Source organism: Poecilia formosa, unplaced genomic scaffold (genome assembly GCF_000485575.1).
Source record: "Poecilia formosa unplaced genomic scaffold, Poecilia_formosa-5.1.2 Scaffold168, whole genome shotgun sequence".
In the NCBI taxonomy this organism is placed as follows: Eukaryota; Metazoa; Chordata; class Actinopteri; order Cyprinodontiformes; family Poeciliidae; genus Poecilia; species Poecilia formosa.
Genome location: NW_006800107.1, coordinates 943,129 through 957,946, shown reverse-complemented (window position 1 = coordinate 957,946; position 14,818 = coordinate 943,129). Strand labels below are relative to the sequence as shown.

The window sequence follows — 14,818 nt, the reverse complement described above, 5'->3', positions numbered from 1 at the left end:
CATTCATTCATTAGTTTCATATTCAAAGTGACCAAACCAGATACTAAGCATGCATTATATTTATCAAACCATTTTCAAGCATCAGCAAACGGAAAACTAAAAAATACTCAACAGAAAAGGTGATGCAATCAGAGCAACAAATCTAAAACTGGAGAAAATCCAAATCCTGTTGAAAGACAAAACAATCAAACACAGCAGCGAATCATCTCTGACTCCAAAACACAGCCGGTTTAAAACCATAAACTGTTTTTTTCCTGAAGCTTCATGTAAAGCAGCAGTCAGGATGGAGCCATCTTTATTCACCTGACTTCCACCTGAAGCTTCTTCTTCTTCTGCTCTGAATGTCAGCAGGATCAAAGCTGCAGGTGGAGGGATCAGACTTTCCCCCTGCAGTTTAATTAAATCACATTCCGGCTCCATCTTCCAGGAACGGATCAGCTGTGTTTCCACCTGGACCTGCTAACTGCCCCCCGTCCCGTCAACAGGCTGTTATTCAACACGCTTCGCCTCGTTAGCAGCGGCTTCAGGCCGTATCGCCTTCACAGGTTGAGTAACAGCTGGCAGCAGCAGATCCTCCTTAAACAACACCTTCTTTGATAAAGTCTAAATAAAGTGGAGTCGAATTTCTGGAGAACCTCGATTCACCCAACATCCCTGCAGTCACGTTTTGTACTAAAATCATTTATCTTGATCTTCAGCAGAAAGTTGTGAAAGTTCTTCTAGAAGAAATTCAAAGTAACAAAAGAAGAGCCAAACATTCCTCTTCAGAAAAAAGGAAACTGTTTTCAAACTGAGGAACCACAAAGCTGAAGTCCACCATGATCATCTCTCTTTTAAAAAAAAGTTCAGTAAAGTTTAATTCAGAGTTCAGGCTGAACTGAAGCTTCATCAGCAGTTTGATTTCTATCTGTAGCACAAACTGACTTAGAGAAGTTTTAACTTCCTTTAGTTCGCAGGCGTGACGATCAGTCATCAGCTACAACGGATTAAAAATGTCAGAAAACAAGCAAAACATTTAAAGCTGCTTCACATCCAGAGTCAAGCCTGACGTCCCAAATAAAACTGACAATAAACTTTAACCTAGAAAACGTTTCCTGCTTCGCCTCAAACCGTCCACCATCATCTGCCATCTGACCGCCATGGAAAGAAAAAAAACTTTCACAGAACGTCCAGGACTTTCTGAGAGTTTATGAGTTGAAATCCAATCAGTCACCTGAGTTTCACGTATAAACAACAGAACCGGAGACGGTTCTCGGTTTTACATTTCCAGAAACTGATTTTCAGCCCAGCAGAACCCAAAACGCTTTTGGATAAACAACAGAACTCAGAGAAGTGACTCTTTATTTTTAGATTTCCAAACATAGACAGAAACTGTTTTTTTGTTTCAGTACTGAAGGGAAATGCTGAATATTTTGTTTCAACTGATGACATCGCCTTGAAAAAGCATGAATGTTCCTCAAAGCTATTTTCCATTTTGTCACGCTACAACCAGAAACACTCTGTTGGGACTTTACATAAAAGACTGACACAAAGTAGAGTGAGGAAGACAATGCAAGGCTTTCACTTTTATTCTACGTCTAAATAAAATCAAACTAAATCCTTTAGATGTAAACTAATCAGCAAATAGAGTCCAGATGTTTCCATTTTAATCTCTCAGAGAAAACAAACAGCATTTTGAAGAAGTGACTAAATGCTACCTTAACAATCTTAACACACCGTCCCCACAGGGAAACATGGTGGTGGCAGCATCATGCTGTGGGGAAGAGAAGAGTGAAGCTCAATCCTGACAATCAATCAGCTCCTTCTGTTGTGTTTTACAAACATTTTCCTTTATTAAAATCATGATGAATCTTCATTATTTTCCCTCTTTTCCTCTGATGCCAGTAAAAATACAACATAAAGAGATTTTAATGAGACGAAATGAAACGTTCAGTTCGGCGTATTTCTGCACAATCTGCTCATAAATCCTGGACCGTCAATCAGGGTCTTTTCTTTAGATAAATAAAGAAAAGTTTTTCTTGAAAGTTTTCATAAATTTGACAGTTTAATAATTCAAGTTAAAATAAGTAACATGAGAAAAGCTTCATAAAACATTCAGAGCTGTGATAAAATATGAATTTTTCTCATTTCTGGTAACTGATTTGATCTAGTTTGTTTAAATTTCAAAACAAGTTTACCTTTTAGTATTTTTTATTTACTCACATCATAATCAGCCTTAAAACGTCACTGGAGGTAATTTCTTCAGATGAAACAAATTTAAGTCTTAAGTTAAAAATGAGTTTCAGATGGGATTTATTTCTATTTACTTTACAATAAGTGACTAAAATAAATCGATAAATCAATAAAGAATCTTTAAAACTTTGTTACTTTCACCACCTCAGGTCTCTTGGACATGAAATGCTCCTTTTCACAGACCGGGGGAGGAAAACCGCAGAACTGATCCTGATTGGTTTTCTGTTTCAGTCGTTCAAATAAACACCAAAAAGTTTGTTTCCCTCCCAGATTAAAGTACAGAAACAGAAATAAAACCGAATTTTAACGGGATTTCAACCACAGCAAATACAAATTACAGGTCAATCATTATTTAGTTTCACTGATAATAGTAATAATATATGAAAATTGGTGAAACTGTATATAATTTGCATCAAAAACGTTTCGTAAAAATTAATTTACCATAAAAACTGACCAGATTAGTTTTTTTCCGTATCAGCAGCAGAATCTCCTGATTCTCATGTCAAACTGAAAACTCAGCAGATCCATGAAAAACATTTTCCACCGCAGAGCTGAAGAGAAAAGATTTTCTCCTCTGCTCCAGATCAGCATCACGTCTGAGGAGCGGCTGGAAGTTTCATTCAATTAAGGAGCCGAAACTCCCAACAGTCCTGAAAACTAAACTGAGAGGAGCCACCAGAGCATCTTCAGGTCCAAAGGCTGGAAATAAAGTTAAAAGACTCACATGTTCTCACTGCAGCGGCGGCTGATCCCCCCGCAGGGTCATTCTGTCTCTCTGCAAACTCTCAGGAAAAATGGATTTTTCTTTTTCTTAATGAAGAAATTCACAAAGACTCCAAACCAGCTAAATCCCAAACGCGTCTCCGCGGAGGCGCAACAAGTCTCCAAAGTTTGAGGAGAGGAGAGAGGGCGGAGAGAAGAGGAGGAGGAGGAGGAAGAGGAGGAGGAGGAAGAAGAGGAGGAGAAGGGGGGCTTGGTGCGGCTCTGACGGAGTGCGTTCGCTTCTTTGACCCGGATTCACAGGCGGGGCGGAGTTACAGGGGAAAGTTGTGTCATCTGAATAAATGATTTTTTAAAATGACCTCCTTTCTTCTTATGTCTGATTTTACTGGATGTTATATTTTCATCCGATATCTTTAGGTGACTGACTTTTAATTAAAATATTATATGAAAATATCTCATCTTGCATACAAATTATAAAAAAAAATAAAAAATAAAAATAAAAAAGAATTCATTAAAGTGAGAATCATTTTGGCTAAAATATAAAAAGTTTAAAAATCAGCTAATGGTTTTAAATGTAGTTATAAACTTTTAACATCTTTCATTTAATTACTGCAATATTTGCTTTGAATTTCCAGAAATAAAAGCACCAGTGATGGTTTCAGATCTGATTTTGTCATGAAGGTAAAATTTTCCATCCCACAGAAAAAATATCCATGCATGTTTATCTTAAATCCTGAAAATAGAAATTTATGTTGTTTTTTTAATAAATTTTGCTGCTACATAAAGTTGATTGTGAACGAATGAAGAAACTGAAATGACTCCATGAAAGAAAAGCTGATCACTGTTATTTAAATGAAATGGGCTGAAATGGGTCCCTGGTTTTATTTCTTTATTTTTTATGTCAGGAATGTTTATTGGAAAGTTTTGTTTGTTTATAATTCTCACTTAAATAGTTCCAAATAAAAAAGTGGGATGGAAAAATGTGTTTTTTATTTTGTAGCATTATAATCCTGCACATATATTCTAGGAAGTGAAAACCTCACGTTTATTTCCTTAAACATTTATGTTTGAGGTTTCTTAACATTTCAGATGAACGGAGACGCTTCAACTGGTGAAACAACTAATGATAATAATTATTCTCACACAGTTCTGGAGCAAAGGACATAAAATAAAAGCATCTTTTAAAACCTACAGAGGTTCATTTCCCTCGGTTTGACACATCCTGGTAACTCTGGTCATCCAGTTTCTGGTTTCTGCCTCCATCTGGTCAGAATCAGCAGGTTTGGATCATAAACTCGTCTGTTCAGCCTCATGCAGACACAAAGCGATGTCACGCCTCCGTCTCAGAGCAGATGAATGCGCAGCCTGAGGTGAGCTGCTCTGATGCGTCTCATTTGCCTCTGAACGGAGCTTCCTGCCTGATAACAGCTTCAGGATGCTGCACAGATTTGCATGGTTGTGAAAGGCGCCTCAGAGAAACTGCAGCTGCAGCAGAATCACCATGTGGAGGGGAAGACATGGCTGACGTCACAGAGACGGAGAGCAGCCTGGGATTAAAAGTGACCAGGGAACAGGTAGAGATTAAACCCAGTTCAACCTGACGGAGCAAAGAGAACCATCCAACCAGCACTGGACGCTTCTCACTGCAACTGTTTGACTCTGTGATTAAATATGTCCAAAAATGAATAAAACCTAGCAATTATCAAGTCGAGGCACCAACTGAAAATAAAAGCCAAATTATTTCCTGCCTGATAAAGTTTAAAATTAGACAAACAGCAAAACGTTAAATATGGAACAAACACAATAAACTTCTGTCCAATATACAGGAGATTATTACCAAAATGATTCAACCGTCCAGTTAAAATACTTTAAATGGACAAACTTCCAAATATACAAGTAAAAATGCATAAATAAGAACAGAGCCACAAAAAAAGAAACAATGATGTCACAAGCTGCAAAACTTCAATATTCCACTAACGTTGAAAAAAAATCACAATTTCACAAATGCATTGTTTTCATTAAATAAGAAACACAATTAAAACCACATGAATAAGTTTGTTTATGTGATAAGTCATTCAAAATTATGCAAAGCCAAAATCTTCCTGTTTCTTCTTCGTGGTACATGCTAATGCTAACAGCAGCATCCGGTTGTTGATCATGTGACTCTTGTGATCTAAAGTGTTTCTGTTGCAGTTTTGTGAAATAAACTTATTTTAATACGACCAGAACTTTTCATCAACAAACCAGAGCTTTTTGTAAGTTTCCATAAAGAGAATTTATTTTCAAAATGCCAAACTGCACAATGGCATGTTCAATAGAAATGCATGAAATTATGAAAATTAAGAAACCAGGTTTATTCAGGAGCATTTTGGGAATGAGGACTAATTAATTATTTCCAAATTATTCAGATTAGTTTACAGCAAAATATACTGTGAATTCTCACAGCAATACCAAAATATGTGAAGCTAAAACAATAATTACATTTAGTGAAGCCACAATGCATTTCAAACATTTAAAGACTTTTGGAAATAAGAACAACGCAGCTTTAAAACAAAGATATTTGTTACATCTTTAACTTGATCGAGGTCTGCAGTGAGCTCAGTCTTGGAAAAGAAAAAGATGATGGATGAAAGGATAGAAGAGTAACTAAGAGGTTTTGGAAATCCTAATCCTGAAGGAGAAATGCTGTGAAGGGGGCAGCCGATGCTAAAATAGAAATATTTGTGTGTGGTTGCTATGGCGCTATTGATTAACTTTGGGGGTTTGTTTAAAATCAGAGGATCAGTTGTGCTTCAAGCGTTTGGAAGTATCCGTCTGAAACTTTGAGGTCACGCATAGTAACTGTTCCATGACATCTCCCAGCGCCGGCGCGGAGCCGCTACCTTTAAAGATCTGAGCATGACATCATCCCGGTTCCTGTAACTCTGCTCTCCGCTCTCCTGGAGGTTTCATACGCGAGCAGAACAGAAGGTGTCGTTTTCTGCTTCAGGCTGCAGAGTTTACCTTCAATTAGGAGGAAAACAAGGTGAGAAGTGTCCCTAAAAACAAACAGATGGAGAGAAACGGCTGGGGGTGAAAGAGAGGGTGAAACAAAACACAGAAAACTGTTTTATTCCACCTGGAAAGATATAAAAGGAGAATATCGATCTTATATTCTTGTTTTAGATTATAGGAAACCAGAGAACTTTCAGATAATTCACTCAGAAACATGTGAACGGTATCAAAGAAAACTTTTTTTTTTAATTGCCCAAAAATGAACTTTTACTGAAACTCATTCACTGAGATCCACCTGAACACACACGACTCAAAAAGTTACAGAAATCTGGGTGAAATTTCAGGCTGCAGCTAAAACACTCTGCAGGTGCACATAATGGGAACTTTTGTCTAAAACTTTGTCTGCCTTTTCTATGTCTCTGCACCAACTTGCTGTTCTTAATGAGAAGCTTAACAACAAAATTCAAAACTGGATTTTGATGCTTAAATCGACTTAAATGTCCTGATTTAATCAGAATTAGTGTTTGAACGTCGTTTTTATTCTGACAGCACGATGACAGCTGATCCACACGACCTCATCATGATTCCTCACATTCGTTTTGGTTGTATTTACCCAGAATGCCTTGCGCTGTACTCTGGTTTCTGCTTTTGGAGCGCTTGGGGTTCACATGTGCATTCGAACCGGACCAGAATTCACTTCAACCGAACCAAGACCGAGGTTTGTAGAGTTCGCTCTACACTTTCTAGACAAATGAAGTAGAGTTTGATTAGAGCGAACCAAACAGTGAAAACATCCCAGGCCTGCCTGGGAGCAGCAGGAAACTTTGTCAAATATAAATGATATTCAAGATCACATGAAACGTTACTGAGAAACTGACATTTCTTGTTGTGGCATCTGAGATGAGGACATCAGCGTTGCTGCTGCCTGTTTCGTAATATTACAGTATGAACTTTGTATCATTTCCATAAAATCCAGCCGAAAGCCAGCTATCCCTACGTTTTTGTGGGTGCTGTATGAAAGGCTCAGACCCGTTTCTGAAACCTCGACACTGATTCAGATCTGACCACTGAGGCTGAGGTCAGAGCTGCAGAGTCTCACTGCAGATTTGTGGTTTCCTGTTGGACTGCCTGGCCACCGGGGGCTGATTCCTTCAAATTGAAACCACCTCTTTAAATACATGAGCTACATTACGCGGTGAATATGCATTCCTTGTTCATTAACGTAAAGAGAGAAAACTCTGCTCAGTATCACCAGTTTTAAACAAATCTCAGTTAGGAAACCCGTGAGGCTTTGACTTTTATTTTCTATGAGCTTTAATAAGTTTAAGGGAGGACAGGTTTCCCTGATCTCAGATCTGTTCATAGACAGGAGGCTGAATCTGGAGGAACATCTGGTCTCATTGCTTTGCAGCTTTTATGGTTCTACTGGAGTCTTAAAGCTGTGACCTTCAGCCTGCACTGCAGACATTTATGAGGGTCAGAGGTCACAGATTTCACCTGGAGACGAAGCAGGATTCAGATATATGGGCAGCTTTTTGTAGCTGCCTGACATTTATGCAGGTCTTCAACTTCTCCAGCACTTTGAAGTGACTCAACTTTCTGCAATGCAAAAATTCTCCAATACGTTGCTGTCAGAAGGTTTGTCTAAAAAACGACGTCACTAATCAAAAGGAACAAATTCCAATCTTATTAACAGATATTCAACAGTTAAACTTAAGTCAGTGGTTTGCATCCATATCAGTAACTATAAACCTGGAAAGTGTTTCAAAGAATCTCTTCCTGAACAGTGAACCATGCAGGCAGGTGTGCTATAATTTTATAGCAATATGGTTCATTTAGCACTTTAGCTTTTGCAAAATACCATGTTGGTATAGAACTGGAGCCTTGTACTGTAACCTGCATGAGTAAACCTACATTAGTGAAACACAGACATTCTGCTGCTCGTCTTTAAAAGCTGGACTTGGTTCCTGATCGAACTGCTGCGGGTCGCCATCTGGACCGAATGACGTCTGAATCAGAACTTTCTTTGAACTATGATTGTAATGTCCTTTTCACAAATCCAGCTCTGATCATTCAGTCGCTTTCAGATGATTTCACAATCAGTTACTCCAAAAGGTGAAAGTTTGTCTAGAGCTACACAAACAGGCAGGTTGAGCCGTTTGCACTGATACCAACTGATTAGGAATAATTTCAGCCCAGCTTCAACTGTGAGTCGCCTCAGAAAAACAGCAATTTATATAATTAACAAAAATAAATCAAACCCTCGTCAGTAACATTTGAAGTCTAAAGTTTTTCCTCGTTTAACAGCCTTTATAAGACCAACATTCAGAAAATCATGTTAATCTGATTCAGAAGTTTAACATTCTTAAACTTCTGAATCAGTAATCTGAATGCAGATTATATCTCGCTCAAACTCTTAAATGTCCAGATTCTTCAGATGTGACAAATATTCACACAATTAATCATTTCATATATTTAATTCAAACTGCAGTGATGATTTGTGCAAACTTTGTGAAAACCTTGAGTCACTAAATCAGCTGATAAAGATTAGATTCAAATTAACATGCAGGAAAAAGATTTAAAGCTCAGACTGCAGCGCTGCGTCTCGGTCGGCTAACAGATATGTAAACATCAGAAACTAAAAGGTTTAGCTGGTTCTCTGCAGACCTCTGGCTGCGTCGTCCTCTACGGTTTCTTCCATGTCGACGGTCCAAACAGGATCAACAATGAGACTGAATCCACTCTGGGGTTTAGCTGGACAGGAAGCAGCAGTTTGTCGTTGGTTCAGTCTCAGTCTGATGAGTCCAGTTCCACTTAATGAATCCAACTCAGGTGAGAAAAATTCACAAAATGTTTAATCTGCAGCCAAAGCCTCAGTCAAGAAATAGTAAAAATCAGTTTCCACCCATTTGTAGGTGTTGTGTTCAGGTAACATAAAGCATTTGGCTCCTGCTTCAACCCAGGAAGCATCCAGACCTTCAACAGATGAAGAATGTGGAGCTTATCACAGGTTAAAGGTCAAGTCTGGATTTCAGGTTGTAGAGAGTAACGAACAGCAGGTAGAACACTTTGATTTTATTCACAGTGAAGAACACAACAGGTGGCGATAGCTTGGCTTATTAGCAACTTAGCTTCACTATAACAAAGCTAACATGCTAATGTTAGCATGGATTAGCTTGATGTGCCTCGTTAAATGTAACATTAAAATCACAGTTAACTGGCTGTAGTGTGTTTGGTCAAATCTGACCAGTTTAGTGCCTTTAATTAACTCCTGTTCTGTACGTCTTACTGCAGGAAGTGTAAACTATAAACTGTGACATTTTTAATACACTTTATGGAAAATTAGTGGACAATAAGAACAGTTCTATTTCTTCAAAAAGTTAAAAGGATAAAGTTGGGAAAATGTTCATAAGCATGATAGTATGCTTAGAACATGCTACTGTGAAGCTAGTTTAGCATGCTGCTGTTAGCGTTATCTTAGTAGAAATTATGTTAAATCATACATTTTTAATGTGTATTTATTAGCCATTAAAAACAGCTGTGGGTTTTCTTCATTTTTGTGTTAGATTTTAAAGCAACGTTAGCCAAGATGTCCATTAGTGAGTTAGCATTAGCATGTAAAAGTAAAGTTTGAATGACAAAGCTCATTTAGCATGCTAATGTTCAAAGTAGGAAACTTCATTTGATCAACCTCTCTACTGTAACTCAGTCAAATTATTAACCTCTGGTGCACTTTGTAATAAATGAGTGAATGTTAGAAACAAAACTGTAGATAAACTTCACAGAATTTTACACTGTAGTATAAAATTGCTAAAAATCATGTTAGCATGTCTATAACTAACAACAACTTTCTACAGCTAATTTTACTATGCTAATGGGAAATGATTAGTTACCAAATAATTCAGAACAACCTCTAAACCTTTATTGTACAAATTTCTAGTGGTGAATGAGACATTTAGAGCAAAGCTGTGGATGTTTTCATTGTCATGTTAACAGATTGTAAAGAACGGATAAAATCTACCAAGATGTTTATTAGCAGGAAAGGACTAATGTTACAGTAGCATGCTAATGGTTTGAGTCAGCATGTTAAATCAACATACAGCTGTAAAAAAAACCAAACTATTACTACCTGTGAACTAACATTCAACAATGAGGCCATTATCAGGTGTTTCAGTTCAGCATTGAACATTCAAATAAGAGTAGAACGATTTCTTAAAACCTGAGAAACATTGGCTGCACAGTTGGTGCATCTATGTTGGGCTTAAAACGTTTTGTTTTGTTGTCACACTCCATTAGTTTGCAACTGTAAGCACTGAGTCTCTGCCTTCATACTGAGAAATCAAGCAAACACAGGTGCCAACAGTCAGCTTGGTAAAGGTTCCCAAAAAGGAAACTAGCATAAATTTAACAGCACTAAGAGAAAAATGTCTTTAAATTAATTAAATGTGCATCAGCCAAACATTCCAGCAGTAAAAGGATTATCCTAAGGTTTTACAATCAGATCCCATCACCTGTTAAACTTTGAAATACTGTGTGAAAATAAACAGGAATTTAAAACTAAGTCACAATTATCATTAAGTGTTGAAAGTCATTTGATTAAATTCAGGTAAATAACTTCAGCCAAAATAAGGGTTTTGTTATGTTGAAATAATTTGAGTTTATGATCCAGCTGTGAAACGTTTTATTGACAGGAATTACAAGATTTATTTATCCAAACTGGTATCTGTAGGTTTATATTTGTAATAAAGCTTCCTGGACCAAACCGAAGCTCTGAAAGCACAAAGTCCTCCTGGCAGTGAATTCATTTCTGGGGAAATTGACTGACATCAGCTCTACGACAAAAAGCTTGAGTTGATAAAATGACACAAACTCAGGTTGGAATTTTGGACCTACAGATGTTTTCTCTCGTCTTTATTTTGAGCCTGCTGTGAAATACGAACCACGGCGAGGAGGATGAGCTCGTTACCAGCTGGAGGGAGTCACTAACGAGGCTTTGAGTCCACATGTCCTGCAGTCGGTTGGTCAGTTATCCCGTCAATTGGAGCGGCGGTGGACACAGGCCACCATTGTTCCGTCTGATTTCCATCGTGTCCTCGTCTGACGCTCGAGAGTCGCCATTGGCTCACTTTGGGCCAGATTGGAGACAGATAGAGGGGAGAAGAAGTGGTGGAGGGTTGAGATGGAAGAAAAGGAGAGGAGGAAGGAGGAGTCAGACTGCAGAGGGACAAAGAGTTCATTCTTTGCCGGTGGTGAGGAGTTTCAGGGCTTTCTGGAGGTTCTGGATGGCTGTGTTGACGTCCTCATACTGCAGAGCGCTGCCGGCGTACTTGCAGAACTTCTGCGCCTTGGTGAAGTCTTCGGGGGAGAGCTGAACGCCACCTGAGGAGGGGAGGGAAGGAAGGATCAGAGGAGGAGGTAGAAGTCAGGGAGATCAGACGTTAATGTGAGCCAATTAGAGGCGAAAAGAGGAGCAATCAGTCCTGATTACTGACTCAACAAAGGCTGCACACGGAAATACAAAGCAGACCAGGATCACTTTACAGTCAATACATGGCAGACAGAGAGGACGACAAATCTAAGTGCTGTCGGGAACTTTCAGGAAACAGTAAAAAAGGGCAGATATTTAACTGTGTTTTTAAAGGCAAACGGTCGACTAATTCATTCAGTTCATTTGAAGGAGAGGCGTCAGACGTGTTAAATCAGCTGGGACATATTCATTTGAACCAAACTAGAGTTCATTCAACCGAACATGGATCTAAGTTTGTAGGTGAATCAGAGTTTGATTGCGAACCAAAGTTCAGTTCCCCAAATGAACTGAACTTTCAAGGCAGTGAACTAGAGTTCAGTTAAAATGAACAGGGCTGGTGTGACTTTACCCTCATTTTAAATGCCTGATTAAGGATAAATTCACCCATTTTCTGCTTAGATATGATTATGTCTTCAAAATAATGGTCATTCCCCCCAGGCAAACATCCAGTTAGTCCTGATGGTCTTCAGGATGTTCCCACGTCAGATGGAGATAAACGGTCCTGGTGGAGAGTTCTGAGTCTGTCTTTGGGTCTTCCCCCTTTAAGATGTGTCCAGAAGGCAATGAGACCTCATTGTTTGAACTGTCCCAGTGAACTCCAAGAGGAAGTGCAGCAGATCTTAAATTGGATGCAAAAGGAGAAGTGGAAATGTACCAGAAAAATGAGACCTTTAAACCTGAATCTATTCAAAGATGGTTGGAGGAGAAAAAACAAAACCAACCTGGAGAGATGCCAAGGCCTTTTCACTCCCCATTAGTCCTTGTACCGGCCATTGTATTTGTAAATCCACCCAACTCCCTCTTACGAATAATTTAGTGATAAAAGTCTCTAAATCGCTTGATAAGAGGAACAGAAAGTGTGAGAGATCAAACAGTTTTATAGGCAGTTTCAGTAAATATTGTCACCAGCCGTAACATTACCGTACTTATCTTTCCTCCACAACAAGCCGTCTAATCTGACCTGAATTATTTTATAACAAAGTCAGCATGGAGTGAATTCAGACTCTGAACGTTTCGTTTTATTTTACACCAGGCGTCTATAACTCTGGTCCTTAAGAGCTGCTGCCTGCAGCTGCATCCCTGTTATAAGATATCGAACGACTTCCCACCAGGCCTCTGCTGAACCTGATGCTGAAGATTTAATTCAACTATCTGATTCTGGGGTGTCAAGTCTCAAAGCAGAACCACATATCTGATTTGGTTCTAGCCAGCTGGGTGTGTCTCCATCAGCAGAGTGTTCACACTAAGTGGGTGTGAATACTGGCAGGAATGTGGGGGGGAAATGTGGGAACATGGTGGGCAGTGAGACGCTGTGGTCAACACTCTGATTGACATTTTGTGTTTATCTTTGGGCAGCCAGTTTATACAAAATCGCTCTGCATATTTGTTTGTTGTGGGTTGCCCCATCCAGTCGATGCCACCGTTGATAAGGTTTTTTGGTCCTCCCTTTTTTTACTGCGGTATTGTCGCTCTTCTTGGTGTTCTTGCTGCCTGCTGATGGTGGCTGCTGTGTTGTTGTTGATGTAAATCTATGGGCCAGTCCATGAATGCAGTCTGCTGCCAATCAATCGCTGGGCTCATCTTATGGCACCCCTTAGATCATTCCACAAAAAGGAAGAAGCACACAGGCTCTTCAAACGGAGACGAATCCGGTGGGGTTGGACTGGGAAGAACTGGTCAAAGTCCAGACTTTACCAGTAGAGAAGGAGCTTAAAGCTGCTGATGACTGGAGTTGGAGCCCCTGTTTGTTCTCATGTGGTCCTTGTGGAAAAGTATTTTAGTACATCTCAGGTCTATTTGAGTTGGGGATGGAAAAAATGTTCAAGCTTTTAATCCTTATGCCGTTGTACGAAAAGGTGTGAAGCCCTGTCATCCATCCATCCATCCATCCATCCATCCATCCATCCATCCATCCATCCATCCATCCATCCATCCATCCAGTTTGTCAAACCTGACTGTAGAAGCATCACATATAGATTCATAGTGACTTTTAGTACTTAAAAACTGGCAAATAAACGTTGAGATTTATGGACAACATGGAAAATGTGTAAAGAATCCAGTCTACAAACTTTTTAAGGTGAACTTTTGCTTTAAATAAAAGCCAGGTCAGGACCTGGAGGCAAAATGAGAGTCTTACTTTTTGTATATGTTGTGTGTCTGTATCTTATTAAGCTCCTCACCCTCCACCCTTTAGGTTCCCTCTCGAGGTTTACGGCTCGGCCTGACGGAGGGCGGAACGCTATCCAGCACGAACGCCCTCCTCCCCAATGCAGGAATCCAGAAAAGTTGGAAAACTAGGCAGTAAAGTTTCGTCTAAATCTTGCAGTAATAACTGAAATGCACTGAATAAAATAAGTTATAGATTATTTAGATAACCAGCTTGGTAGCAGTTGCTGCCCCCCAACATTGACTTATGGTGTGTGACTAAATAACACATTGAGTAGGGAACGGTGCTGTATGAGCAGGGGGTGTAAATGAAGCATGTTTATATTTTTATTGGTCATATTTGATAGAGAAGTCTTCATAAAAATTATTATGGACTAATCTATAAAAAGGAGACAGAAGTTAATTTAATTGCTTAGAGAAATAGCCTCCAGGCCCTAAAATCTGTTTGTTTAATGATCAGGACATTCTCAGCCATTACAAACTGTCTCCTGATCCATTTTTATGACACTTCAGCAACAACTAAATACCTAATAATGCATGAGTGCTAAGTAAGTCATGTTTAATGGCAAATGTAAAAATCGGGCATTAGGACTATTAGGGCATAATATCCTTCTCAACCGTGTCATTTTCTGTCTGCCGATTTCTCTAAGTGTGTCAAATATGTTTCATCCAAGTATTAAACACAAAAGCTAAACCCAGGAAATTAAAACTATGGATTAAATACGTGCTGCACATTTCATCAGGTCTATTCAGACGTCTCCCGGGGATTTCAACAGCACACAACAAATGTTTTACAAAACCTTAATTCCTTCAGTACATTTCTCGTGTCCCTTCCTCCATCTGTCTTTGCCTCCCCAGAGGAAACTCCTAACTCGAACCATGCCTCCGCGCCTCGCTCGCCCCTCGGCGCGGCGCCGTCCAAACAGAACACGAGACGCCGCGCGGGACGGCTCTCGCTCCGCACATCGAACAGAACCATCTGCACAGCTGCACGTCTCCAAGCCATAAAATGAGTGACGGCGCAAAATGAAAACATATTAATGCGTCGTGAGGAATAACGTTTAATAAGCCAGCCTGGCACTTTACAAATCGGAGGAGAAAGTTCTGAGTGTTAGAGAAGTACTGAGTGGGAAAAAAACTCCCAGTTTAAGTCGACTTACACAGAGTAATGTTTTA

At 39.3% G+C, this 14,818-nt stretch overlaps 2 protein-coding genes across 8 annotated transcripts in view; both read right to left on the bottom strand.

Moving 5' to 3' along the window:
• adgrg6 (adhesion G protein-coupled receptor G6) overlaps positions 1-3,153 on the bottom strand; it is a 141,038-nt gene extending 137,885 nt beyond the window's left edge. For 2 of the 7 annotated variants that reach the window (XM_016677880.1, XM_016677881.1), the window contains exon 1: positions 2,957-3,153. In XM_016677880.1, the coding sequence (XP_016533366.1) occupies positions 2,957-2,958 (2 nt within the window). In that variant the 5' untranslated portion in view covers positions 2,959-3,153. The remainder of the gene's footprint in view (positions 1-2,956) is intronic. The other 5 variants (XM_016677882.1, XM_016677883.1, XM_016677884.1 and 2 more) reach the window with 5 other exon arrangements.
• A 6,700-nt stretch (positions 3,154-9,853) lies between these two features.
• Positions 9,854-14,818, bottom strand: part of vta1 (vesicle (multivesicular body) trafficking 1) — a 36,220-nt gene continuing 31,255 nt past the window's right edge. The window contains exon 7 of the mRNA XM_016677859.1: positions 9,854-11,328. Within this exon, the coding sequence (XP_016533345.1) occupies positions 11,183-11,328 (146 nt within the window). The 3' untranslated portion in view covers positions 9,854-11,182. The remainder of the gene's footprint in view (positions 11,329-14,818) is intronic.